Raw genomic sequence first — 27,862 nt, forward strand, 5'->3', positions numbered from 1 at the left:
TTTTACTTATTTATTTAAAGTTTAATATAGAGCGTTGAGCTATATACGTGGTGCGATTATTTCATGACAAATGATCAATAAATCAAACTGTTCTTAAAACACAGAAAATCAAAAATAAACTCGGAAATATTTTTTTAATCTTTACATTTTTGATGCTGAGGCGTCAATAAACGTAGAAACACCCCCAAATAAATAAAAGTATTTCTGTTTATTTCACTTCTAATGTTCAAACTACAAACGCACATCCAGCGCAATGAACGCGTTCCCAAGGCAACGCAAACAGGAAGTTGGGGAAGCTCTGAGGGGAGCGAAGGAGACAGCTGTGTTAAACGGACACAAGTGGCCGCTCGCTTTTCCGTGTCTCGTCTCCGAGATGTTAGAGTAACGTCCCCGCCGTGACTCCACGATGTCCGCATCAACGAGGGCCAGTTCAGCGCCGAGTTTGTCGAGGCCGGAGCGGACACCGGACACCGCAGGTGACGCTAACGGGCACACTCGTGACAGTAGCTACTGCCCACGTCTGTTCGAGTGGGTCGGGGCCAAGAAAGCGAAACCCTCCGAGGCACGCTTCAGTTTAGAGCCTTAAAGAAAGCATCGCATGAACTTAGTGTTTCTACATTCAGAGCTTTGCATTTAACATCAGTAGGATCAGTCACACAGTGTTGGTCAAGTTACTTCAAAATAGTAATTAGTTACTAATTACTGATTACTTCTCCAAGAAAGTAATCCAGTTACTTTACTGATTACTTATTTTCAAGAATAATTAGTTACTTTATCTCTTAGCTACTATTTAAAAACATGAGACAACCCAAATACGTCATAAAGCAGACCTTTCAGGTCCATCTTCTAAAACGGCATCAAATGAAAAAGCTTCTTTTTAAAAGCAAAATGAAATAATACGCGACAGTCTTTGACTCGAAGAAATTTCATTAACATTTAAATCTATTTCCTGCATATTCCAACACATAAAATAAAATAATGTTTTGTGTTTACACTCTTTCAAATAGATGCAAGTAAAACACAGCAAAAAGAAATCAAATCACAGATTCAGCAGCACTGAGTCCTGTCGGGTGGAGGTTTGTCCACAGCACATGTCAGTGGGAGGATCCGGGGTTTCTCTGTGAATGTCACGTTCCCGTGGCAGCGTGCTCGCTGCTCGCTCAGATTTCAAGTTTCATTTTTCGCTGTAGAAAGAAGTTTTCTTCCCACGCAGAGTGCACAGCAGACGCTAATGTTTTTGCCACTTTTTACAGAATCAAACTTAAAGTAATGTGATTACTTTCATGCTTTAAACGCTGCATGGTCGTACTCTCTCTGCACGCCATATTATCCATTGTTGATCTGCACATGTCTGTCGCTGCCACGAACGTCACACGCTCGTACGTCACTGTCATGAGACGCTCACAAACGACATCATGGTTTAGTAACGCAGCGTGCTTACAGGAAAGTAACAGTAATCTAATTACTTTTTGCAACAGTAATCCCTTACTTTACTAGTTGCTTGAAAAAGTAATCGGATTACGTGTTATTGTCCATCTCTGGTCGCACACAATCCCTTTGTCTTGGAGCTGTCTGCAGGCCTGCACCACCTTTTGCAATAATAAATAAAAGTCAGTACCTTTATTCATGCTTTATTTTTTTAAACTTTAGTGTGACTAACATGTTACACCAACACTAACAAGGGTGCCAAGGTTTGTGATACTTTATATTTTACTTTATTTTATTTTATTACTGGTGTCATTATTGTGCAGTGAAGAGAGACAGGACCCAAAAACGCAGGAATACAAACTAACACAAGCTACACAGGGAGGAAACAAGTACAAAGAAACTAAAGACCTGACACACGGAACATGGGAAATGTCACGGATGACACGCCGACGATGCGGCAACGAACAGAGGAAGACGAAGGGCTTAAATACGCAGAGAGATAATGAGGGAATGAGACACAGCACAGCAGCTAACACAGCACACGAGACTGTCAAAGTAAAACAGGAAGCAGGACGCACTCACAAAGACACGGACTTGACTGACTGGGGAGACACGGGGAACATGGAGCACAAGAAGAGCACAGACGCAGAAACCAAGACACTGAAAATGATAAATAATAATGAAATCAAAGACTATTTATAATTCAACACAAAACACTGGGACACAGACTCAGGACCAGTTATGTTCCCTAAAGGCTCTTCTCTCCCAGTATAACTATAACAGTGCAGATGTGCACAACATTTAATGAGCCCTTCCCTCGTCCATGCATTTATTACCAAGTTTCATAAAATTCAACTTGTTAGTTTTTTTGCAAATTCTGTCTGACGACATTAAATAAATGGCTTTGATCACACACTGTGCAGGATTAAAGTACAGGTAGTTGATGCGTACTGTGCAAAAGGCTTCAGTCACTCCTTGCTTCTTTATATTTTGCTACCAAAGAGCCAGACTTTCTTGTAATTATTTAAGGTGGAATTGAGCGATAGTTCTCCAAGCTTTTTGAAGGTCTGTATTGAACACGAGGAATATGGATGGAAGGGTGGATGTCAACAAATGGCTGAGGCCAAAATAGTGGAGTGAAAATCAGTGGAGAAGATCTAAAGGAGTGTTTTGTGTTTTTGGTCCTTTTATTCTTCTTTATTTCATCGTGTTCTCTGTGTGTCTTTTATTTCCTAGTTTCGTCTGCTTATACTTCTAACTTTATTTAGTGCTTCTAGTTTTGCTTGTCTGAGTATTTGGTCCTGTTCATGTTTGGTCTCGTCTTACCCCTGCGTGTTTCCTCCCCAGCATTTGCTGCATTGTCTTCATGTTTGTCTAGTTGCCTGTAGTCATGTCTCTGTGTGTTTGTGTGTTCCCATTACTTCCTGTTTTACTTTGGTAGTCTCCTGTCTGTGTACACCATGTTCTGTTTTGCTTCTCTTACTTTTTTTTCTTTCTTTTTTTGCCTGTCCCGTTTGGCTCTTTTGCCATCAGAATTGTTGTCTAAAGGCAAAGAAAGATGCCCAACGGATTTACTTGCTTCTCTTACTTTGAAGGCACCCCATCTTAGTCCCAGCTGTGTTTCCTGTTCCCTTGTCACTCCTCGTGTATTTAAGCCCTTTGCTTTCTTCTGTCCAGCGCTGCGTTTTCCTGCTTTTCCTAGCGTTCTGCAATAAAGCTGTCTTTGAGTCTGCATTTTGGCTCCTTCGTTCCTCCTGCCTGCAGCACACAGGACATGACAGTTTTGTGAATTCAGATTTGAAACGTTTTATTCAAACCTTCATCAGTATGTACAGAGGAGGTCAGGGGAGATGCACAGCAGTGTCTACATCCATCTGTAAAACATGGTGGAGCTCGTGGTGATGGTGTACTGGCTGAAACGCTGGTCTTGTCGACACTGATGGAGTTATCTATGCAACAAAGTGCTGTCAGAGTTTGATCCACCGTGTGACACAGTGTGGATCTGATTGGCAACAGCTTCGTTTTTCAGCATGACAGTGATTCCATGTATTTTTGCACATTTCAGTAAATAACTGAACTTATTCTTCCAGCAAAATATCAGGAAATTAGGGGTCACTAAAGACTTCTGCACAGTACTTGTTGTTTTAAACTTTTTTTCCTAACTTGTGACAAAGCCAAAGAAAGCTGATGTCTCCTTGTTCTTTGTGCGTGATGCAAGAAAATCCAGAAGCTTTATTATGCACGTAGACATCTAACAGTGAAACCTAATGTCCCCTAAAATCAGGTCTGAGTTATTAAGCTGTTCTGATGGGTTTTGATCTTTCTCAGTGGCAGAGCTGAATTTTCAGGTCCCGGTGGAGAGCACCAAGACGCAGCCCGCTGTCAGAGGGCAGATCGTCCCACACGAACTTCTGCTCAGTCTAACCTCCACTGTGTGCAAGAGGAGAACACCGGGGCAATCTGCACACGACCGACACTGCGAGGTAGCATCAAACCCTCTTTTACGTCTACATGACCACACAACAGCTGATATAAAACAACCTGGACTGACTTTGTATCTAGAGCTATGGAATCAGACGCCCTGATGCAGTCTGGCATCATCCACTCGGACGCAAGAAATACAAACACTTTCTGGAGCAGCCAACATCCCTGACAGGAGCTGGCAGGTCAGTCAGGTTCCTACAAACGTGGAGCTGATGATGTTTTATTATGTCAGTATTTAGTGCTCAGTTTCTCATCCACATATATTTACTCCTTTCTTCATGGATGGTGTCCTTATAGGGATATTTCTTTCCTGTGTGACGCCATGGTAACCAGAAAGAAGACAACACTCCTCCCACCAGTTAGTGAAAAGCAGGTCGTTGGTGGCGCGCAGGTGAGCCGCCTGTTTCTCTGTGTGTGCATATACCTGTTTGCTGCTGTCCATGTGAGCGTGTGCACACATGCACGGCGCGAGGTGATGATCGCGGCCGCTTTGTCTTTCAGAACTCGTGCGTCTCCGACAGTTTTATCCCGGAAGAATTTCACATAGTGAAAAATAAAGGACTACGGAGCCTCGAGTTCTACGAGGAGTGAGCTTCACTGTGTTCAGTCTGTCTGTCGATTATCGCCGTGTGTCTGATGCTGTGATCGTGTTTAAAGCACAACTTTAACGCGTCTCTTCCACAGTGCATTCACAGTGCAGCTGAGGGATGAAGAGCAGAGGCTGCGGGTCCTCCCTTCACTGTGAGTTCACAGATATGAATTCCTCTCATTCATAATTAACCTTAAGTGATGTAGTAGAAGAAGTTGTCCTGCTGTGTGCCATGAAGTAGGCGGTGCTTGGCAAGACCAGGGTTAAGGGAGCGTTTAAATGTGTAATATTACACATTTCTGTATGTTTTCGTGTCCAGGAGGCCCAGTGGGAGGCTGGAAGCGGTCCAGCTGATGGGGATGATGGATGACATGCTGGAGAAGGCTGGAGTGGATGAGCAGAGCGAGGAGCTGGCTGAGCTTTCACAAGTAGGCAGGCAGAGAAACATATGTAGTCATGCAGCCTTTACGTGGAAAAATGGACCAAACCTCGGAAAATATCAGGCGATCCTGGAAAATATTGATATTTCAGTTGCTTCAGCCTGCAGCTGCAAATCTGCACATTTACAGCTCACCTTCACCTCGGGTGTCGTGTCTGATGTCTGCTCTGTTCTAAATCTTTCTGTGTCCTCCTGCTGCCGACTGATCTTTTGTTAACATTGCCATCATAAGTGTAATAGATTTAGAGATTTGAGTATAAAACACAGAAAAGTCAGAATTTGTGGTGCTGCTTGGAATATCCGATCGTGTAGAGTGTGAGAAGCCGCACAATGACTTGTCTTCCAGCTGGAGGGTCTGCTTGAGCTCGTGAAGGTTGAGCAAAATATCTACAACATTGTCTTCCATGAACTGATCAGGCAGGTGAGCGTGGGCTGTGCCGAGAGAGGACAGCTGCTTGCCAAACTCAGGTTAGCGGCACACACATCAGAGGAAAGGCCACAAGCATAACGAGCCTTAAAAGCAAAATATGAATGAGACATGAGTCTGCAGTGGCGTTTTGTTAATAATTCAAGTTAAATGTAAAAACTGAAATCTTGGTCCAGTAATGACCTCTGCAGGGTCTGTGTCACAGCAGCCGTGTGTTTGTTCAGACAGCGCTACCAGTCGCTGCTGGATCGAATCCCGCGGCGCCTGAAGGCTTTGCACACCGAGGTGGTGGCCCAGCGGGCTCTGGATCGTCGGCTCACAGAGGAGATCCACCACATCAAGTTATCCATTCATCAGCTTAGCGTGTACGTACGATCAGACTGGGGGGTGATCACGAGTAATATTACCACGTGCTGCTCCAGAACAAATAATATATGTCGGACGTTTGATGTTAATGTGCTGATTACAGATGTGCAGATATGAAAATGTGCGTGTATTCATTGCTACGTGTGTGTCTGCGTTGTCTTCATAGGGAACTTTCTAAAATCCGGGACCACGATGCTTTTGTTTCCCACCAGGCGGAGCACGCTCACTGGCAGCTAGCCGAGGCACTCAAACAGACTCGCACCGACTCAAAGTTAGTCCAGAGATCATTACATCGACTGGATGCATTTAAATCCTGAGTTATGAGCCTTGTTTTACTGATGATGGATGGTCAACGAGTTTTGTGTTGTGAATTATGCTCTTTACAGTGTGGTCCAGGCTTACCATCAGCTGTATGAGCTTCAGAGAGCTCGCCTGGAAGCTCAGCTGATCCACATGACCGAAGACAGAGACTGCTGGAGCCAGTTTACCCTCTGCCTCGCCCTGAAGGTGTGTGAGGTGTCTTTGATTTGACCTGGTCTTACTTTCATTTTAGAGTGAGAAACATGACTGTTATACCAACTCTATGGTCAGCTCTCTGTGGAGCTCCAAGGCTAACAAAAGAGGAAGTGAATTAAAGGACACAACATGCTCAATGTAGCTTTCCCCTTAGCATTTCATCCATAGTAATACTTATACCAGTATATCAACCAATATGTCCCAACCACACAAGCTATCTATATCTATATATATAGATTTACAAAACCTGATTGATTTTTTTAAAAGTAATGAATAGATGCTTCAGCCATCCTGTCACGGCGGGTGAGAAGAGCCGTGTGAAAATAATAAATGAGGATCCAATCGCAGGCAGTAGTGGAGAAGTGAAGGTGGTTTATTGAACACGAAATAAATATGGACAAACAGCAAATGGAGCACGAACTAAACTAGACTGGAAACAACTAAACTACAGAGCACAAACCTGGACAAGAATGAGAACGAGCAGAGGAGACAGCAGGGAGAACACACGGGTGAGACATGGGGGACACACAGACGGACCAGCAACTACAAACACAGAAGACGCGACTTAAATACACACAGACGAGACAGAGGTAAAACTGAACACACACACACACACACACGAGTCGCAGACCTTCACAATAAAACAGGAACAAGAAACCATCACACAAAGACGCAGACTCGACATAGAGAGACAGACAGAAAATGACACATGGAACTAAACTAAACCTGCAAAAACATGACAACTCAAAATACTGGGTCAAACTGACCCAGAACCGTGACACATCCACCCTTTTGAGCTTCCTCCAAAGGGTGGATGGCCTCGCCCTTAGAGATAGGGTGAGAAGTTCAGCATCTAGGAGGGGCTCAGAGTAGAGCCGCTGTTCCTCAACATCGAAAGGAACCAGCTGAGGTGGTTCGGGCATCTGACAAGGATGCCTCCTGGGTGCCTCCTGGGTGAGGTGTTCCTAGGATGTCCCACTGGGAGGAGGCCCCGGGGCAGGCCCAGGCCAGCCGAGAACGCCTGTGTGTTCCCCCAACAAGCTGGAGGAGGTGGCTGGGGAGAGGGAGGTCTGGGCTTCTCTGCTTAGGCTGTTGCCCCCATGACCCGGCCTCGGATAAGCAGAAGAAGATGGATGGATGGGAGAAACTGCTGTACACAGTGTTATTGGTGGTGTTGCACAGTTTATCCATCAGAGGGCATTTTGCAGCTCCCCTGTTCGCAGCACTGGTTTGGAAACAACAACCAGCTGATCACAGAAGTCGAGTAGAACGTAAACGTATATTCCAAGACTCAAGATGATTTTGTAACTTTGCTGTCATATTATCTTAGCAAGGACTCATAAATAACTACACATAACAAATGCAATGAAAATCTGTTTATGTTTCATGTGTCTGAAAGTAAAATCTCCAAATGTCGGTCTAAAAGTCGTTTATCACTCAGACTCTAATATTTAAAGTGTTTAAATTAAATTTCTGCTCAAAGATACAAAGTCAGAAACAGCAGTAATATGAAGCTTTTTATTTTTGTCAGGTGATCAGTGTGAAGCAGCTGCATCTGGTCAGTCAGCTGCATATCAGTGAGCAAAGCTGGTTCAAGACCGCAGAGCACTGCATCCTGTTTCTCACATCTAAGGTACAAATCTTTATTTTTATAAATAGCCCTGCTGGTTCAGTTAGACTCAGGCTGTAACAGCGACCCTCCTGCTGCAGGACACAGAGTGCATTAACATTATCATGGAGAGCACAGACTACTGGAGGAAGCAGCTGGCTGCTTTCATGTCCCAGCTGAAGCAGACTGAACATGCCCACTGTGCACAGATCAGTGCCATCCAGCAAGGCATCAACAAGTGGCTTTCCTTCTGCTCCTCAAATAATAAGTAAGGACAGTTAAAATGCCCCCTGGAACTTTCACTGACACCTTACAGTCACTGTGTGATTCTCCAACGCTACGTTTTCTCCTTTCTCAAGGCTTCCTGAACCCAAATATGATAAAACATCAGTGGAAGAGATTCATGCCGATTTGCAGCAGTGGTCAAATGTAAGGCTTGTGTGTCTCACCTTTGTCATAGTTTTAGAAAATCTTCCTTTTTTAATTGGAGATGAACAAACCGTCTGCACATGATTAAACACCAGGAAACATTTGTTTTGTCTAGATGTTAGCACTGCTGTGTGAACACTACCAAGGCGAGAAACAGCTGAACTGCCAGCAGACACTTAGTGAACTCAGTAATATCCAGGAAACATGGCTGAATATGAGCCTGCAGCTCTTTAGAAGACACCCTTCAGCTGACGGGGGACCTCCTGAAGGCCGGCACGCCCAGAGAGAACTGGACAAAGAGCTGTGTGCGCTCCTCAGAGAGCTGGACGTTCAAGTGGATGGAGAAAATGGTGAGAAAATGGTTTAATCATTCTTGAAATATGGATAGACCACGTCGCTGAACAATGCCGTTGCAGGGCTCCATGGAAATGTGATGTCACTGCACGGTCTGATGGAGTCCCGGGGATCCAAACTTGCCGCGGTGATTGAAGATCCCGAAAAGATGGCCGTCTCTGATTGGTTAGAGCTGGAGAGAGCGCTGCACAACTGGAAGAGTTTGGCTGACGAAGCTTTTCGGCACTTCTCCAACAAAACGGACAACAATAAACCGGATACTTGGTGAGTGCGGGTCCATAACACAAACTAACTTTGAGAAAGACAGTTTTTGTACTTTTGCTGGATTTTAACTCAAGCAATCGAGATGTGATTTTGCATCAACGCTCTAAGAATTACAGTTTTACACACAGTCCCCATTTTCTCAAAGTGAATTAGACAAATTAACAGAATTTTAAAATGAGCATTGTTTTTTATTCATTTATTGCAGATGTTTTGCAGTTTGGCAGATAGAGGGAAACAAATTGAACTTGTAGAAAAATTCAGCCTGATCTGTTTTCATGCTGAAATTCAAACACTTGGAGTCGTTTACGGCGGTTCTGAAATGCTTCTTTGTGCGTGTTTGTTAAAACAGCGCAGAGGCAGAAAAGCTGTTTGACAAAATCCAGGCGTTTGTAACCAACCTGTCTGACTTCACTGAGGGGGAGAACTTTAGGCTCCATGAAGAAGTGAGTACCGGGCATGCTCAGTAACACCATATTTACATATTCTGCTGTCTTTTGAGTGTATTTGTGTTAAATTGGAACTAACACGTGAGCCCCATGAATACGGTGCTCAGGCACAGCGGCTGTTTTTAGGAGACGATCTGAGTTTTGGCTTCTTTGAGTCTGGATGTTTTCTTTGCTACCAGATCAGATCTGCTCACGTGGCTCAGACTCGGTGGATGTTAGAGCTCTTACTCCTTGTGGTTCCCAACCACAGCGAGGAGGAAAACCAAGAAGAAGAACCCCACCGGTACATTCCAGAAATTTCACAGGAAACTCTGGATGAGGATGCCCAGATGCTGGCTGAGAAGCTGGATCGCTTGTCCAGCTACATCACGAGGTACCAGAAGCTGTTGTAAATATTTTACAGTAACTGTGTGATAAAATAAATCTCTTTAACAGTAAAATAACAACACACGAACCGACTCGAGCAGGTTACGTACTTTTAAACGTTGGAGTAACTTTACATTTAAACAGCGAGCGAGGAAGGAAACAGGTTGTCAAACTCATCTGAAAATGTTGTTTAGTTCGTGCAGCCTGGTCCTGGAGGAGCACCTGAACACGCTGTCAGCTCAGGCTCAGAATGAGATGAACGAGTTCAAAAAGCTGCAGGTAAACACACCTCTGGCACACATACACTATCACTTGTAACATTGGGGCGGGGTCAGTAATAGTTTTGCAATGTCAACTGTGATTGGTGTCCTCAGAGGGAGTGTGGTGATTGGGTGGAGACCTGCAGGATACTGCTCACAGGTGTTAAAGGCGCTCCCGTGGAGCTGCCCGTCACGCCGCCTGCACCTGTTTCCAGCAGTGGCGTCTTGGACTGTCCAGCAGACGGTGCGGAGGCTGTGGTGAGGATTCAACTCCAATAGAGCTCGCACACGTTTGCTAGATTTTTTGGGATCTGTGAAGTAGTCTGACTGGAGCATCAAGGAAGGTGGTAAGTGAGCTGACTCCACAGACGTTTTGGAGGAGATGAGCAATTTATTTACTGTGACCTCCATCATATGTGAAACTTAACAAAACTCACCTTAGATTAACTTATTTAACAAAACTCAAAACCCACATGGAGTCAGTGACACAGCTCACCTCTCCTCCCTCACCTGCATCAAGCAGAGACTGACCGAGCTGCCAGTTTACCTTCAGTTAGTTTAGCCAGCACCACCAGCTGGAGCTCAACACAAATGACTGAGAATTACATGAAGCTCCCCACATTAACACATTTACACAACTAAACGGCTCCATGTAAGAAACAATAAGCAACAAATCCCTTTGCATCCTGACACAAACAAAAGGAAGCATTCCTACATAAAAACCCTCCTCCTGGTTTAACCTGCTGATGTCAGACATGACATCATCAGCACTTTAAAAATCAGGAAATGCTGGGCGGGTCTTTCCCACAGCTGACCTACATGAAGATTGAAAACAAAGAAACAATGTAAGTATGTACACATGAGTTAATCCTGCAACATAATAAAATATAAAGAAACACGTGAGTGTTTGCTTTAATTTGCCAGCAATATAACGCTTACACAAAGCCGGGATAGTAAGTGTAGCAATGTTACTTTAGCAAATAAATATACAGAGAGAATAATGTTCTTCATGTGCAAAAGTCAATGTTGTGGAGCAACTGGTGTCACAGGTGGGTGAAGTACAAAAAGGTATTATTTATTATTATAGAGTGTGTGTGTGTGTGTGTGTGTGTGTGTGTGTGTGTGTGTGTGTGTGTGTGTGTGTGTGTGTGTGTGTGTGTGTGTGTGTGTGTCCCCTTATGGGGACAAAACCGCGGTCCCCACGAGTTTGAAAGCATTTTTCAGACTCAAAATGTGGTTTTGGTGTCAGGGTTCGGGGTTAAGCATTCATTCTTATTTGCTGACAAAAAGACATTTCAGACAAAGAAAATTTCTTGGCTGCTGAAAGACACGAAACATAAGAGTTTTGTCAACTGGAGCGTTAATAGCAAGATTATGGAGCTTTGTGTGACACAAAATGAGTGAATTAAATTGACACTTGTGGAATTTAAGGAGTTTTACGAACCTTTAACCTCCTAAGACCTGAACTCTTCCACGACATGCATTTTTAATTTCTCTTTGATATTTGGGCTGATTGGGGCCCGATGAATGTAAAAACAAAGAATTACCAGATTTTTTTTTAACCTTTTTTTTTTAAAGAAAAATCAGAGCCACATATGAGGATATTCATTTAAAACTTTGATAGAACAGTAGCAGTATAACGTCCTCGTAAGTGGATATCAGGCCCATGTAGAGAAAAATTGAGTATTTTGGTCTAAATAACCCAAAATGTGATGTCCACACATGTGGACGCCAGGTCCTAGGAGGTTATAATAGAATCGTGTTAAGCAGGATGACTAAAAATGTTGTTTTTGTCCTGTAGGGGGAGCAAACTGTTTGTGAGAGCGCTGTGCTGAATCTGATCAATTATGATGGAAACGTTGCACAGAGGAAGCTTGGAGCGTGCAGTGTCCAGCTAGACAGGGTCAGACAATTGAAGTATACATTTTTATGTTGTTGTCAGTTTGCATTGAGCTGAACAGCCCGTGTGTCTGTACCTGTAACCACCTCTGTGTCTGTCAGACGGGCGAGCTGGTCGTGTCTCCGGTGACAGACGATAACCAGAACGCTTTCAAGGATCTGACCACAGTAGGATTACTGCAGCAAGAACTGCAGTGAGTTCATTTTCTAAATAATGTTTGGATGAATTGTGTTTCATGGATATTCCTGAAAATAGTCTTTATTTTCAGGAATTAGTCTTCTTCATTGTAACCTCTCTCTGCTGTTTTCATATAAATGCACACGATACTCTGTAAAAGTCCAGGAATCCCACACAACTATTCCTGAACTGCTCAGAAATGAAAAGAAAGCTTCCCCGTGAGAGTTCAGGCCCTGTTGAAGTATAAAGTATCTGGTTAAACACAATTATAATAATAATTATAAAAATCTGGCTCCTTGGAAGAAAAATTTAACGAAATGAGGGGTGCCTCAAGACCTCTGCCCAATACTGTATCTTTTTACACAATTTTTTGAAAGCACTACTTTAAACTATTGCTATAAACTATAAAACATCCATCCATCAGTCTACACATGCATCCATCCACCGGCTTACTTTCCCTTACCGCCCCTCTTTAGTGATTCTGAGGTGCGAGTGCAGATTGCGGAGAAGCGAGCCCTCAAAGCCGAGGAGGCTCTGCAGGAAGCACTGAAGAAGATTAAAGACCTGGAGAGACAACTGCAGGGTCGCCCCAGTGTGGAGCCCCACAGTACTGAAGGTGCAGATTAACCAGCTGATAAAAAAAGACAGTGACACAGCACATACGCATCGAGGTGGTTCATGTCTTTACTGGTTTATGTTTCAGAAAAAAACAAAACACCGCCGCCTTCACCGCAGCCAGAAACAACACCAACTCCTCCGAAGAAAACGGCAACCGCAGTCAAACCAACGAGCAGCAGCAGAAGGACCAAGAAATGCTGATCGGACCATCGGACGTCTCTGCTTATTTATTTTAACCAGTGTTAAATACTTTTTTGGTTTACATGTGAACAGGAGGGAAGTTTAACAGACACATAAAAACATCACTGACCATCGATGGTACCCAGTTTTTGAGTGTTTATTCCCAGGCTGATGATCGGGGTGTCCAACTCCAGGCCTCGAGGGCCGGAGTCCTGCAGGTTTTAGATTGGTCCTTGATGCAACACAGCTGATTTAAATGTCTAAATGACCTCCTCAACATGTCTTGAAGTTCTCCAGAGGCCTGCTAATAAACTCATCCTGTGATTCAGGTGTGTCGACCCAGGTTGAGATCTAAAACCTGCAGGACACCGGCCCTCGAGGCCCCGAATTGGACACCCCTGGACTACATGAAGAAGACAAATAGCACTTGAGCATGATATCATTTAGAGGCTTCCTGTGGCTTAGTTTAATCCTATGATATGTGTTTCAAGTGTGGATGAAGGCACATTTATTTCTGCATCCTTCTGAAAATAAAGATTTGTGTGTTTCCTGTTGCATGAAGTAACACTCCTTTGTTGTACTGACTGAACTCGGATTTGATTGCACATTTTACAGTTTGATTATTTGCAGTTAAGACATTAAAGAACACATTTGAGGACTAAAAGCTATGTTCCTTTATGCTGTGTTTGCCTCTTTCTTTTCTAAACATGGAAATCACCAGTTTAAATGCAGCAAGAGTTCACCTGAGTTTAACATGAATAAAGCTTCACATCATTGGCGAGTCTGTGTCTGGCTCCTCAGGTGACACCCCGCCGTCCCCCTCCACGCACGGGGGAGGAGGGGGAGGTAGGGGTGACACGTCGGAGTTGAGGCTCGGAGGGAAAGGCAGGACCAAGGCAGGTTGAAGGTGACGGAGGGAAGCCCGAAATCCATCCCAGGCAGCCATCTCACTTTCTGCTGCCTTCACCTGTAGAAGAGAACGGCTCGTGGATGTTTTCATCGCTAATGTTGTGGAGAGTAGAGACAGAAGTTTGGAGCACACAGGTTCAAAGTTGCTGTTTTACAGAAACCGATGTGAGCACTTACTTTGATCTGCTGCTGTCTCTTGGCCTCGGCAGCGGCAGCCAGGCTCTGCTGCAGCTCCGCAGGAAAACTGAGCTCGTCTCTGACAACACAAGCGCAACCCAGCCTGGTCAGCCGTGCTCTTCCAATAAGTGATGCGTTTTCATTGTGCAAGTTAGTATTTCTTTAGATTCTGCCAAAATAAAGCTAAAGCTGCTTTGCTTTGGCTCAGCCTTGACTTCCAGTTAATGAACATCTGCAGTGAAGGAGGCGCATTTAAAAAAAGATGAATTACAGAGGAAGGAGAAATGATGTTGGTCTTACATGTCTGCCCTCTCCACCCTGACGCCCCAGCGACAAGCGAAGGAGTCGACCGTTGCTTGTATCTGCTCCCCGATCTTCCGCCTGTGCAGCAGGACGTGGCTGAATGTTTGCTGGGCCAGAACGTCTCTGACTGCAGCCTGGACCAGACTCTGCAGCACTGCGGTCAGACTGGATACAGCTGAGCTGCACAGTGCCACGTTCTCTATCTGGTAATAACACACCGCGCTCAGCTCCGGCCTCACCAAGTCCTTTGTCACCACCTGCGTACAAACATATGAGAACACACACGTCGCAATTCCAAACGGGAATATTTAAATATGTGATGCAGTGCGTGTCTATTTCTGTACCACGTGAGGAGGAACCTTCAACATCTTCAGTCGGATGTCAACTTTGTGACACACGTCGAGAAGTGGGAGGTGGAAAAAAAGGCCTGAAGAGGAAGAAAGACACAGGGGACAGTGGGTGTCACAGTGAGGCTTCTCATGAGCTGCGATTCATAATACGTTATCGACCCTCACACAGGCTGCTGTCTGGAAGCACACATTTCTAATCTTATCCTTCCTGGTAGCTCCTAATGAAAATCTTAGCATCCTCAGCTCCACCTCTTGTCGTCTTGTCAGCGCCATCGTCTCACTGCGGTCTTCCAACCATTAAACTCATCACCACCTATCCACCGTCCGCTCTCTCGTCTCCATTTCTCTTGTGCACTGCCCGTTGCTTTGAATGGTAAAGCCCAGGTATTTAAATTCACTCCCTTACTACCTCCACTCCTTGCATGTTGATCTTTCCATAAATAGATAAAAATAAAGTATAAATAAAAATAAGAATGAAATCTGGGCCGACCTGGTCCTCTGGGTTTTCCACGCAGTAGGTGACCCAGTCTGAAGATCACAGCTCTTTCGTGTTCCCTCACTACCTGTGAATCAACATGTGGTTGCTCAAGTGTCAGTTTGATATTCAACACAAAGCGGTCAGCCTATCTTCTAAAGACATGTCAGATCTTTGTAGGATCAGAGGTTTAGTCCGTACTTTGACGCAGAACCAGATGGAAAGAGGGAAGAAGAGGAGAACCAGAGCCAAGACAAAGACCATCAGCAGCCACTCACAGACTCCCAGCTTCTTATGCTTCAGACCTGAAAAGATCAGCAGTCTTTCATGAAGACGTCTCATCACACTTGCAGATATGAAAAACATATATTTAAAAAATAAAAACACTTTGACTCACTGTCATCCTGCTCTGCTGCTTCCAGGAGCCCCACATTCTCATCCTTGACTTCATTATCTCTCACACTGTCTATATCCACCACCGTTGATTTCACCTTCACTTCTGTCTCTTGCTCCATCTTCCCCACATGCGTCCCCAGCTTCTCTTTCCTCACCGATGATGCTTCAGAGAGCTGCTCCACCTTCGGCTTCCTCTGAGGATTCCTCCTTGGAGCCTCTGAGGCTCCCCTGTCCCTCTCCTTCCTGGCCGTCATTCTGGATCTTGGTGGGTGATTGGAGGACTTCTCCATGCTGGCTGCATGCTCTGCAGAAAAATTGGAGGGATTTCTTCCTTGTTTTCTCTTTTTCCAGGTTAAAGAAAAATCAATTTTGTGATTACTGGGAGATGCTTCCCCTCTCGCTGGATGACTGATCAGTAGTACTGCTGTCTACTGTGGAGATGGGACAGAGTCTGTCCCTGTAATTAAAGATGGGAGCGTGGGAGTACAGGACAACAGTGAGGGGTCTCCTTACCACAGTCTTTTTTAAATTGTATGCCAGTAAACCTTTGCTTTGCCAGTAAGACCATCCAACGCTCCCTTTTATCTCCCTTTTTTCCATAGAGGGCCCATTAAAGACAGACAGGATTTATTAATCCCACACTGGGGAATTTCACATGTTACAGCAGCAAGAATGAAATTAATTCGAGATAAACTACAAAAATAACAACTTGAAAAACATAAATAAGAACAAATGCTTTAGCAAAAATTCTATTCAAGTTATAAAATGATAAAACTGATGCAGCATCAAGGGTTTGACTTTTTTAAATCCACACATTTTCCTCTGGAGATAAAAAAGATAAAAGAAATTTTTTCTATACATGTTACATGTTTGTTTATGGACCACTAAGACTCCACTAATTAATGTGTGGCCTGCAGTGTAAAGCTGAATTTAATGCTGTTAATATTTAACCACATGCATGCAAATGGAAACTTGTTTAGGTTACGTCTCTTCTGTGGCAGAGTCAACACCCCACGGAGATATGTGGAATACAGAAGTGAGGTTTTTACTGTTTGGACTAATTATCCCAGTGAAGCTCACACTGAGTGTCTTATACAGGAATGTGCAGACGCAGGTCTGAAAGAGCTTTCTTTGTTTGGAAAGGAAAAGACATGCTGTAACCTCCCTGACTTGTGCTTAATTAAACTCAAACCTAATTGCGTGGCCCTCTTGAGGCGTGGAAAAGTAACTCGTATTTTTTCCACGGCTGTTTTCACAAAGAAGACATAGCTGGCTACAAGAGTGACCAGATAGCTGCAGAGTAAATGTGGGGTGAGAGGCAGTTTGAGGTGAGGGAGTCACACTCCTGACAAAGTAAACACAGTGAGGATAAAACACGGAATCTTCGTATCCTCGTGGTCTCTCATTTTAAACACACAAACCGTAAAAACTGTTGTCATCCACGTTCTGCTTTGTCCAGCATTGCTTTGGGTTTCAGGCTGAATGGTTGGTTTTGACCTGTTCAACCTGCTTCCCTCAGGTAGGCGCTACAGGTGCATCAGACTCAAAGCCAAAACCACCCTGAACTCCCACATGGACTGACAACACATCCACTCACCAATCCAAGGACTTCGCTCTACACAGACTACCACCGCGTAATTTACGTGTGATAACCCACACTGTAAATATATACGACTATTTATTTGTATATTTTTACATTTTATATTTTTGAATAGGGTTCATATGCTGCAGAGCCGTGCACCTCACCGCCCTTTCTCTTCCCACACGTCTGCACTGAGTGGGGATGCTCTGTATCTCACTGTACAGTGAATAGTGACAATAAAAGGCATTTTATTCTACTCTATGAACCCATCCATTCGTCTTGTGAGTCTCAAAATGACAAAACTGGAAAAACGTCTTTTGGCTTTTTGTAAATCAAACTGTGGTGGACAGTTTCGGTACGTGGGTGGGACAAAGTGCTCTGCGCCCCACCTGTACGTGCGGTGCTTCTTCTTTGTTGTTGTGGGACCAGTGTCAAGGTAAGGAGTAACAGTTTATTAGCTAGGCAGCTGACTAAAACGGCTTTCGGCTTCTTCGAATTTAAAGTTGTTGGTTTGTTTTGTTGTTGTTTGTTTTGTTTTTTGCTTTGGCAACTGAATTTGTATCGTTAGCAAGTCCTGCTAAGTAGAGGCGCGCGGAGAGAGAAGGTTCGGCCTCTCGCAGCTACCGACAGGTGAGACTGTCCTGTTAGCATTTTGATGCTTTTTGGTAACTAAACCTTAGGCTAAAGATGCTTTTTGAACGATTTTATAACAAGACAAGACAGTTTTTTAAGACTGTGCATTAATGTTCTCCTGCGACTTCTACGTTTCTGGTTCACAAGGCAGGAGCTAAGTCCAGCTAATTAAAGGCAGGAGCTAAGTCAAGCTAATTAACCCTTGTAATGTCCTCGGGATTTCCATACACCTGTTGCCATACATCCTGGGGTCAATTAGAGGCGGGAGCTAACTAAAGCTAATTAGAGGCAGGAGCTAACTAAAGCTAATTAGAGGCAGGAGCTAACTAAAGCTAATTAGAGGCAGGAGCTAACTAAAGCTAATTAGAGGCAGGAGCTAACTAAAGCTAATTAGAGGCAGGAGCTAACTAAAGCTAATTAGAGGCAGGAGCTAACTAAAGCTATTAGAGGCAGGAGCTAACTAAAGCTAATTAGAGGCAGGAGCTAACTAAAGCTAATTAGAGGCAGGAGCTAACTAAAGCTAATTAGAGGCAGGAGCTAACTAAAGCTAATTAGAGGCAGGAGCTAACTAAAGCTAATTAGAGGCAGGAGCTAACTCAAGCTATTAGAGGCAGGAGCTAACTCAAGCTATTAGAGGCAGGAGCTAACTCAAGCTAATTAAAGGCAGGAGCTAACTCAAGCTAATTAAAGGCAGGAGCTAACTCAAGCTAATTAAAGGCAGGAGCTAACTTAAGCTAGCCTGTTTTAGGCAAGCCTGTGGACCTAAACGCAAAAAACATAAAGCCATGCGTTTGCCTTCACACTTAAATTGTAGAATCATATTTAGTAAAGTGGTTTTGTGTGTAGAGAAAGGTAGGGTGTCAGCGGTTCTCCTCTATGCCAGGTTCTTGACTTCCAGCTGCTGTGTTTTCCAGATGTATTCAGGTAAGATGAACCATGAGAACATTTTGGCTCAACTGAAGAAGGAAGTTCGCTCCTTGCTCATTTCATCCAAGAATGGTTTAGCTCCGGAAGAGCTCCTACGAGACTACGCCACCATGTTGGGCCATTCGATGCCCCTGAAAGTCCTGGGCTTCAGGAACATTTTGGATATGAGTCAGCAGATGCCTGATGTGGTGTCCATTAACTTCAGGCCAGATGGGAGCATATTCTTAAAAGGTAGCGTCTCATTAAGGCATCAGCGCTCTTGTCTTTGAACTCTTGAACAGGTTTAAGTATTTGACACTCTCGCTCTGGTTTCCTGTGCAGCTGTTGGTCACGAGACCACTCGACGCATCGAGGAGCTGGTGACCAAGCAGCGCTCTAAGCCAAACAAAAAGGTCAGCAGGGGAGGTGCCCGCTACTTTCCAACTCATTCTGTGTCCCACTATGTGGTCCTCCCAAGAAGAGGCCCCGCTCCTCCAGCCATCCCTGCACAGCTGAGGACGGAGCTGCGAATACTGCTCTCACAAGTATGAATGAAATGTGTTTAATGTTTTCTGTCCATTATAACCTGGGCTTTTAAAGCCTGCTGTAGATTTTGCAGCTGGTTTATTTGCTTGGTATAAGCACAGCATCTTTCAAATGAAGCATGAGCAAAATGAGAGCACAGATTGTTGGCTTTTTTTGCACTTTATAAGGTCTAGCCTGTTAACGTGAATTTTGAAGAGAAGATACCTGACAGGCTTTTCTTTCTTCTGTCACCGTACTCTCAGTGGAGTAATAATGCGGCCGCTCTCTCAGGGTCCCATTAGGTTATCCGACTTGGAGGCTTCTTTCTGGCGCTTCTTTGGACGACCGCTTTGCATTCGCAGCTATGGGTTCTACTCCACTGGAGAGATGTTGGGGGCAGCGGCAGATATGCTTGTCATTAGCCAGAGCAGGTTTGGCTCACTTGTGTTCCTGAGGGAGCATATGATCCCTAGGCCACTGCTCAAATTACCCGCCTCAGCAAAGAGGGGTGGACTGATAAAACCAGCATTGCCGAGGACATGCAGGCCAGATTCTGAAAGGCCAGATGTCAAACTTCAGTCGCCAAAAACACCTCCAGGTTCGTCCTTTGGGCTTTTTCTTGTAGTTTTGTTTCGCTCTGTTTGTTTTTTGCACTTCTAACTGTTAGATTTGGTGCCATGTAAATGAAATTAAACTGAGAAATTTGGCTTTGTATTATTGCACTAGTCTGCATTTTGAAACACCTTTGCGTCCTCTTCAGCTGAAGCTCCAGAGAAACCAACATCTCTGAACCAGACATCTACCCAGAATTCCTTGGATTCTGCCCGTAGTGAGCCGGGAACCGTTGATAGCAAGCCGGGGGCGGACGAGAAGAACCAGGAAACCAAAGCTCAGCTTTCCCCAGAGATTCAGCTCTTTGATAACCATGTCCTCCAGGTTGGGTTTCATTTGCAGCTGAAATCCATCTCAGATATGAAATGTCTAATGTTCCATTGCTTCTCACTGGATAAACTGTGGCGCCTAAAAGACTCTGGTTTTGGTCAAACATTTGGGGTGTAATTGTTCAGGCACACTACAGCAGAAAAATCAGAAATAGTGCTGTTACTAAATCCTGTCACGTAATGGTGAGAAATCCTATTTGGTATACCTCGTATCTGTTAAGTGCAGTTTCTTTCTTCTTCTTAAATGTGATGTTAGCTGGAGGAGGGGCTTCGTCAGCAGATCCTGGAGAACGGAGTTGCTGGCACCATCAATCAGGAGCTGAAGGACAAACTACGAGCGGTGAGACCTCGCACCGCTTTATCAGCATATGTCTTTGAGCCCAGTTTTAATCATGCAAGCATAACAAGTGTAAAGTCTGCAAGTGCTGTTATAGTTCATGTATGTGGGGGGGGGAAAGGACGCGCGAGTATACGACTCGCTCTCAGCCCCTGTCGTCGATCTGAAATCGCCGTATTAATCACAGATGACCGTAAGAGGTCAACAGATGTTAAAGAAAGTATGTCGTGAAAATGATTAACATGTCGACAACTCTGCAGGTCATAGGTCAGACGGACGGCGGATTATCAGTTCACAAACTGCCAGCAGAGTACAAGGTAAAAACAAGTTTGCATGTTTGTGTTGTTAACAGAGAGTTTTCTAAACATCAAACTGATCCAGGATGTTAGAAGCAGAGCCATCCTAATCACTAATAGAAACAACCTGTCACACACACACACTGTTGGCTCCCCCCCACCCTGGAGGTCGCCCATGATCACAGCAGACATTAATAAAAGATGCACACTCATCTTCTCAGGAATCTTAAATATTCTCCTTTCTTTCCTCCCAGAGGTGTTTTGGCGAGGACTTGCCTCTGCAGCAGAGCGGCTTTGTTAGCGTCACTGAACTCATCGGTGCCATGAGTGACACTTTCCACCTAAGACCAGCAGAGGGAGGCAGTGGACAAGACTGGATAATCAGGACCATACGTGATACTGAGAATACACGTCCAGGTGTGTCTTTATCATTGCATCGTTTGCTTCAGCCCGCTTACATGAGGAATGACTATTTAGTGTTACTGTAAATATAAATGAGTGTTTAACCCACATCTTTCTTCCTTATGTTTGTTCACAGTAAAGTCACGAATTACAGTCACGTGTGGATTTCACACGTTGGAGCATATTTGTGCAGTTATGACTTTCAACCAAGCAGGAAATGTATTTGTCTCTGTTTCTAGACTCAAAAGAGAGCGAGAGTTTTAATGATGATCAGACGTTTCCAATTGTCCCACCATCAGATGATGAGAACAACGAGCTGGTTACCAGTAACACACACAAGGAAATGGTTTGAAAACACATTTTTTTTGTGGTTTGACCAAAGCAAGTAATCAGTGATGCTTGATGCACGGACATTAAAAGTGATGACTCTGAACTGCACTTTACAGCCTGTAAGAGGAACTAAATGTTATCGAGTGCCTTTTGTGTGTTTGTCTGTAGATTTCTGCAATTCCGGTGCATCTCAGCCCTGCTGTACCCCTCGACGCCCTCCAAAGTAAGCCTCTCAAACCACCGACGCGCCACTGTGCTCGAGAGCTGGTGGAAGTCTTGGTGGAGCGGGTGGAGTCACCCGGATATTTCTACATTCGCTTCAGCGAGACTGAGGAGGCCCGAGCTATGGAGAACATGATCTTTGCGATGAGGTGGTGCATGTGTTAGCAGCAGCAGCTACTGTACGGACTCTTTAACCGTGCCTACTCTGATCAGTACCATCTTTTTCTTTTTCCTCCTCTCGTCTCCTAGACGATGCTACACCTGTCCTCAGATGTCGGAGTGCTATCGCCTTCCCCAGAGATTTGTTCGACGGGGTCAGGTCTGCTGCGTGTCACCTGACGGACTGTGGTTCTACCGGGTGGTGATCCATAAGGTGATCTCCCCCACTCAAGTGGAGGTGTACTATGTGGACTTTGGTGATTTGACAGTGGTACCAACCGCCAACCTCAAGTTCCTCAAGTAGGGGCCTCTGCAAGCTCTCGTTGAAAGGATGATTTAAAAAAAGAGATGTGTGCATATTTTATAAATTTATCTGGCTGTTTCCCAGGTCGGCTTATTCGGTTCTTCCAGCACAAGCTGTCCCATCTTCACTTGCTGGAATTAAACCCACCTCTGTGAGTCTGTGCCTTAGTTTAATTTTCAGTTTCCTTACAAAGACAAGCCTTTCTATAGACTCCAGCACCAGTGCCTTGGTAATGCCAGCGTCTCAGCCATCTTGTGATGGTTTAATTGAATGTTTTGGCTTTCAGTGCTCTTATGGTTTGGATTCATAAATGAGTGTTGTGGTTGATCTCCTGCAGGGCAGCTGGACTCCTGGGGCAACAGCCGACTTCCAGAAACTGTGCTGTGATCGCACCCTGGTGGGCGCTCTGGATTGTTACAGTGGAGACGTGCTGCAGCTCTACCTGTGTGACACACATACTGATGATGACATCTACATCCACACTGTCCTGCTGAGCCAAGGCCATGGGACACCCTGCAGCCCTGCAGCAGTGAGCAGCACCCACAAAAACACTGGTTTCGTACCATAATCATGATCAGCAGCAGCAGTTTATCATTCTTTTAACAGGATAGCTGTCAGGTCACACCAGTGAGTCTCTACCTGGGAGAGGGGGTGGCTGACCTGCCAGAGGTGAGGGAGGAAATGATTTCATCCCCAGAGCCAGGAGACACTTCTGAAGAGTCTATAATGGACAAACTGAAGGTAGCACACTGGTCTCATAGAAACATAGTGCAGGGCTATAGTGCTCTTGCCCCGTGGGATGTTGTTAGATTTGGCAAAAGATCATTTTATGTTTCTGGGTAATATTATTGGGTTTTTAAAAAATGTTTTTATTAGTTTAAAACTGTTAGAAAGATTATGGTTGTATATCCGCATGTATCCAGCTGCATTTAGCTGACTTTGGGCGTCAGCTGGGATAGCCTCCAACACCACCTCATCTGCATACGTGGTTAATGCCTCCATTTAGTGTGTTTTCTCTTTGCATAAATATAGATCTTCATTGTAAACTGATAAAGAAAACACACAGCGGTGCATTAGAAGGCCACAGCTATGCAGAGAATAACGTTTCAGACTGTTGGATAAGGTTGAGTTTTGCACCCACGTCTAACATTTGTGTTATTTATAGGTAGAGCTGGGCGATATGACCCAAAATTCATATCTCGATATTTTTTTAGCTGGATGGCGATATACGATATATATCTCGGGTTTTTTTGTTTTGTTTTGTTTGTGTTTTTTTTTTTAAGCCATAAAGTAAGAACAAAAAGAGAGTTCTTAGTCAAAGCTGTGTCTCAATGTCAATCAGGCACTTTTATTAACATACAGCATAGATGTACATGAAGAAATTACTCAAAAATAAATTATCAGCATTTATTAAATAATCATGCTCCATAAATAAAAGAACACAATGTTGTTTTTGTGCATAACAAAGAGCTCACAATTGTGGAGTCAAAATGTAAACTAAAAGACGCTGAGCACAATAACAAAGACAGATTTCACAGCTGCTCTGTTCCCAAGTTCTACTGTGTGACTGACAGCCTGGAGTTTGTAATCCGCTTCGTAACCGTGTCTCTTACAGGTGCCATTTATGGTCCTTATACACACACAATACGGTAATATTACCTTGAAGCACAGTACGTATCACTCCGCGAGGCTCAGCCGTAATCCTCCGACAGTCCATCAAGCGGTGCGGCTCCGTAGCTGACCAAAGTCATACTAAAACATTTTTTGACAGATTGCACATAAGGTGCACTGTCGAGTTTTGAGAAAATGAAAGGATTTTAGGTCGTTAGCTCGCTAACATGTTGACGCTGTCCAGCCCCATGCACGGGGCGATCCGCGGTAACTCATTAACGGAGATTTGCCGTGTTCATCTTGTCGTTGCCTGCAGGTGAAGCTATTGGGGAGGGGTTGTTGTGCTCAGTGAAGGAGAGGCGAGGCCCAGTAACGCAGCGTAGAGACAAAAATGGACGAAAGAGAGACAAACTTGTGGCTCCACAAGTATAATTATAACGTAACATAGACTATATCGATATAAACGATGTTGTCACATCTTATATCTCGTATGAAAATATATCGATATTTTTTTAAAAACTCGATATATCGCCCAGCTCTATTTATAGGTGTTCAATTTTAATCAGTTGGGAACAACATCTTCAGCTTTCTAACTTCATTAGCTTAATTAAGATTAATTTCTTCCTCCTGAGCACTTCCCGTCCAAAGAGCAGATATTTGCCCTGCGTTAAACGCTGATACTCGAGCTCAGCACCAAACGACTGCTGCTCTTTGTACAGCGTCCTTAAAGACTGAAATACTCCCAGGATTGTCATTTAAATGTTGTTGTTTTTTTTTAAATAGATTTGCAGCTTTACGCTGTTGTTGTCTGTTATCTGCGAATGCAGTCTTTGCCTCTCATTGCATTCATTTCTCACATTCATGTAAAGCTTTTACTCTCCACTGTCCATAGTTCTTATCTTTGCAGCCATACTGTCACTGCTGCAGGCCCGCTGCAGCGCGCACACACACACACACACACACACACACACACACACACACACACACACACACACACACACACACAGTTGGTGTACACACTTGGCTCAAACACACATGTCATCTCGCTGAAGGGAGAGTTGCAGTCAACGCTGCTTAATGTATAGCTGGGCTGTTGGAAGGTCACGGCTTGTTGTTGGACTATAAATAAGACTGCAGCCAATCGGTGAGTGTTTAATGGATATTGTATTACAAGATTGTCATTCTCTTATGTTAATGAGCAGCAAGTTGTTAAACTGAACATACTGGGAAGAAGATTTGACAGCGTTACAGCGTGTCCAAATAGCATTTGACTGGTATTTTTGTATATTTTATATATTAGACACACATTTTTCATATGCTAGTGACATTAGAGACACTGAAGTTATAGATGTGGCTTTCTTCCCATCATTTATTAACCAGCTAGTTTTACAGGACTGATGAGGTGGCTCATCGAAGCAATCCTCACACTGAGCTGCCTGTTTGGCTTTGACTGAGAGCAGGCGTTCTTGCTCAGATGTTGGCGCTTCGCTCACTGTCACATCGTATTTTACAAAGTGAGGAGATGCTCAGAGGTTCTCTTTTCCTAAAATCTGAGATCAGAAGTGTTACACAGACCAGGTCGCGGCGTTGAAGCTAACCTAAGAAATTGAAACTGTGTTGTTTGGAGTGTTACGTAGGTCCTCTTTTTCCTGCAGGGTGATCGTTCTGTGGCCTTCCTCCATAAAAGTGGTATTCAGTAAGCTGTACGGTTCTTACAGCTCTCGGTCGCAGCAGATGGCCCCGCCCCTCCCTGAGCCTGGTTCTGCTGGAGGTTTCTTCCTGTTGAAAGGGAGTTTTTCCTTCCCACTGTCGCCAAAGTGCTGCTCATAGGGGGTCATATGGTTGTTGGGTTTTCTCTGTATGTATTATTGTAGGATCTACCTTATAATATAAAGCGCCTTGAGGAGTCTGTTGTTGTGATTGTATGAATAAAACTAAATTGAATTCCAGTTATAGATTTTATTTTCAATTAAAAATGTGTCTGTAAATTAACATTTATGGTCTGCATACTTTGTCTTGATGTACCAGGTTGAAGATGAAATGCCTGCCCTGGAGTATATCTGGGATAGCGAGGTTGTCCCTCACATCCAGGTATGAGCACCTGGCACTGACCCTCATCCACTGCTGTCTGTCCACTGAGGTTAAAAGACTGATGGTGGTTGTTTCCTGTTACAACTTGTTCAGGCTAAGGAGAAAAACCCGTTCAGCGCTCTGCTGAAAGACCAAACCGTCACCTGCCCCCTGACACCTCCAGATCTCATTCAGACAAAGATGACCACAGCTGACCTCACGGTGAGATCATCTGAAGAATATTAGATATACCGATTACTTTTTTTTTTTTTTGCAGGGGGGAGGAGTTGTTTTTAGTCTGTTAATGAAAATGTAATTTTTTCCCCAGACACAGAGTCCGACTGCCCCACCAGCTCCACCCGTCATTAATCCCACTTTCATGAGACCAGAGGAGGTGCTGCACCAGCCTAAGGATTCTGCCCCCTCCATGACCAGACCTCCTCTAATCCTCAGCACCCTGAGCCTCCACACTGCTGCCCTGGGTCAAATTCAGGATGGTACTCTGGGTACAGATGCACACACTGACTTACTTGTGTGCATATTGTGGACTTTTCTCTAAAGTCCACAATATGCACACAAGTCATGTGAGCAAAAGAATGCAGTCTTGGATCCGAGTAACTGCGTCACATTTATATAAATAACTTGTTCTGTAGAGATGAGATTCAAGCTTTGTTTGTGATTCTGAACTTTAGTTCAGTTTGTAGTCAATGCTAGATTACATCATCACCCATTACTCATAATGAATTATAGTTCTGCTGCATTTGTGGCAAGAAGTTGTCTTTGGAAAGAATAAGTTAACATTTTGTTCTCATTACAGAACAAAGGTCCTGATTTGCACAAAAAAAGCCTCATCTCTCCTGCACGTGCACACATCTTGTAATGAGATTAAACAGTGACCTTCATTAACCTACATATGTACCTCATTCGCTCCATCTCCCTTACACTCTCTCTCTCTCTCTCTCTCTCACACACTCTCACACACACACACACACACACACTGGCCTTCAATGAAATTAGTGTGTTCATGGATGGAGCGAGGGGGTATTGATTTCCACCCTGCTGCTTGCTATGGTGGATGCACCTGCAGTGAAAACCTGACATAGATTCAATTAGACCTGTTACCAGAGCTATTTGACCCAACAAGCTGCTCTCTGTGCGTTTGGCCTGATATCGATACACCGCCGCTCCACCATGCTGGCGCTTGTGCAGTGAGGGGAGGAATAAATACAGTGCTGGATTTATCTACAAACATGCAGAAGTTTGAGTGCATCCCAAAAACATGTCACACTGAAGTTGGCCGACTTACTGATGGCGTGCCCTGAAGTTTATTGAAATTCTCCCTTTTTAAAGAGTTTTTCTATTTTAAAGTGTAGGACATATGATTCACAGAAATGGTTTTAAATGTGAGTCTCGGACTTTGTTTTCCAGATGGACCCCTTTCTCACCGGTACCCTCGGAAATCTGGCGTCACGTTTCCTCTGTTTGGGTCCAGATAGGCTGAGAGTGTCACAGCCAGTAAACACATGTTGCTGTTTTTTTCCTACATAATTGAAGCTTTTTAAATACTGTGAACAAAGACAAAAACATGTCATGACTGATGGAATTTTATTTGGAAAAATAAATGTTATTGCCTGGACTGCTTTAATATTTTTAGAGAACTCTGTTCATCTGACCCTTGTTGTTCAGGCGACCCAGCGTTTGTGTTTTTGGTTTAATATTCTTTATTTCTCCTTGTCAACTCCCCGTCTCCTGTTTCCTGTTTTACTTTGATAGTCTTGCTTCCTCCACATCTCGTTATGTGTGATTGCTCTCAGCTGTGTCCGATTCCCACATTATCCCTCTGTGTATTTAAGTCCTGCGTTTTCCTCTGTCTATTGTCGCGTCCTTCCCTGTTTGCTGTGTGTTTTCTAGTCTCCCAGTGTTTAGTTCTTAGTTTCTATGTTCAAGTTTTATTTTTGTGAGTTTATTTTACGGATTATTTTTCCCAGCGAATAAAGCTGCCGCTTTGAGTTTACTGTTCTGTGTATGAGTCCTGCATTTGGCTCCTTCATCCTGCCTGCCACAGCAAAAACTGGGACATTT

At 44.1% G+C, this 27,862-nt stretch overlaps 3 protein-coding genes across 10 annotated transcripts; 2 read left to right on the forward strand and 1 right to left on the reverse strand.

Moving 5' to 3' along the window:
• axdnd1 (axonemal dynein light chain domain containing 1) lies at positions 1–13,520 on the forward strand. Of its 3 annotated transcripts, none has more exons than XM_026148071.2 (24): positions 1–476; positions 3,757–3,911; positions 3,991–4,094; positions 4,210–4,303; positions 4,414–4,499; positions 4,597–4,653; positions 4,821–4,929; positions 5,287–5,408; positions 5,544–5,732; positions 5,900–6,004; positions 6,120–6,240; positions 7,781–7,882; positions 7,960–8,126; positions 8,218–8,287; positions 8,403–8,637; positions 8,704–8,905; positions 9,255–9,348; positions 9,531–9,724; positions 9,912–9,996; positions 10,092–10,235; positions 11,779–11,880; positions 11,979–12,070; positions 12,531–12,670; positions 12,758–13,520. In XM_026148071.2, the coding sequence occupies exons 1-24, from the start codon at positions 407–409 to the stop codon at positions 12,871–12,873; spliced, it is 2,955 nt and encodes a 984-aa protein (XP_026003856.2). In that variant the 5' UTR covers positions 1–406; the 3' UTR covers positions 12,874–13,520. The 3 variants fall into 3 exon arrangements, 2 of the variants coding, with proteins under 2 accessions (XP_026003856.2, XP_026003857.2); XM_026148072.2 differs by having other exon boundaries at positions 5,592–5,732; XR_013902576.1 differs by lacking the exons at positions 11,979–12,070; positions 12,531–12,670; positions 12,758–13,520 and having other exon boundaries at positions 10,092–10,324.
• On the reverse strand, positions 12,884–17,555 carry nphs2 (NPHS2 stomatin family member, podocin). The gene is made up of 8 exons (XM_026147607.2): positions 17,434–17,555; positions 15,464–15,766; positions 15,268–15,371; positions 15,082–15,154; positions 14,586–14,668; positions 14,239–14,498; positions 13,939–14,017; positions 12,884–13,819 (listed from the first exon to the last, which is right to left on the reverse strand). The coding sequence occupies exons 2-8, from the start codon at positions 15,750–15,752 to the stop codon at positions 13,619–13,621; spliced, it is 1,089 nt and encodes a 362-aa protein (XP_026003392.1). The 5' UTR covers positions 15,753–15,766; positions 17,434–17,555; the 3' UTR covers positions 12,884–13,618.
• tdrd5 (tudor domain containing 5) lies at positions 16,752–27,794 on the forward strand. 6 transcript variants are annotated; one of them, XM_026147603.2, is made up of 19 exons: positions 17,317–17,480; positions 17,613–17,674; positions 18,592–18,835; positions 18,926–19,128; positions 19,400–19,706; positions 19,869–20,044; positions 20,306–20,389; positions 20,647–20,703; positions 20,937–21,099; positions 21,324–21,430; positions 21,583–21,785; positions 21,886–22,095; positions 22,184–22,250; positions 22,437–22,628; positions 22,706–22,840; positions 25,739–25,801; positions 25,895–26,002; positions 26,109–26,286; positions 27,209–27,794. In XM_026147603.2, the coding sequence occupies exons 3-19, from the start codon at positions 18,592–18,594 to the stop codon at positions 27,274–27,276; spliced, it is 2,565 nt and encodes an 854-aa protein (XP_026003388.2). In that variant the 5' UTR covers positions 17,317–17,480; positions 17,613–17,674; the 3' UTR covers positions 27,277–27,794. The 6 variants fall into 6 exon arrangements, with proteins under 6 accessions (XP_080147439.1, XP_026003386.2, XP_026003390.2 ...); XM_080291313.1 differs by lacking the exons at positions 17,317–17,480; positions 17,613–17,674 and adding an exon at positions 16,752–16,790; XM_026147601.2 differs by lacking the exons at positions 17,317–17,480; positions 17,613–17,674 and adding an exon at positions 16,752–16,790 and having other exon boundaries at positions 26,109–26,277.
• Positions 27,795–27,862: the final 68 nt, after the last annotated feature.

Source organism: Astatotilapia calliptera, chromosome 17, assembly GCF_964374335.1.
Source record: "Astatotilapia calliptera chromosome 17, fAstCal68.1, whole genome shotgun sequence".
Lineage (NCBI taxonomy): Eukaryota > Metazoa > Chordata > Actinopteri > Cichliformes > Cichlidae > Astatotilapia > Astatotilapia calliptera.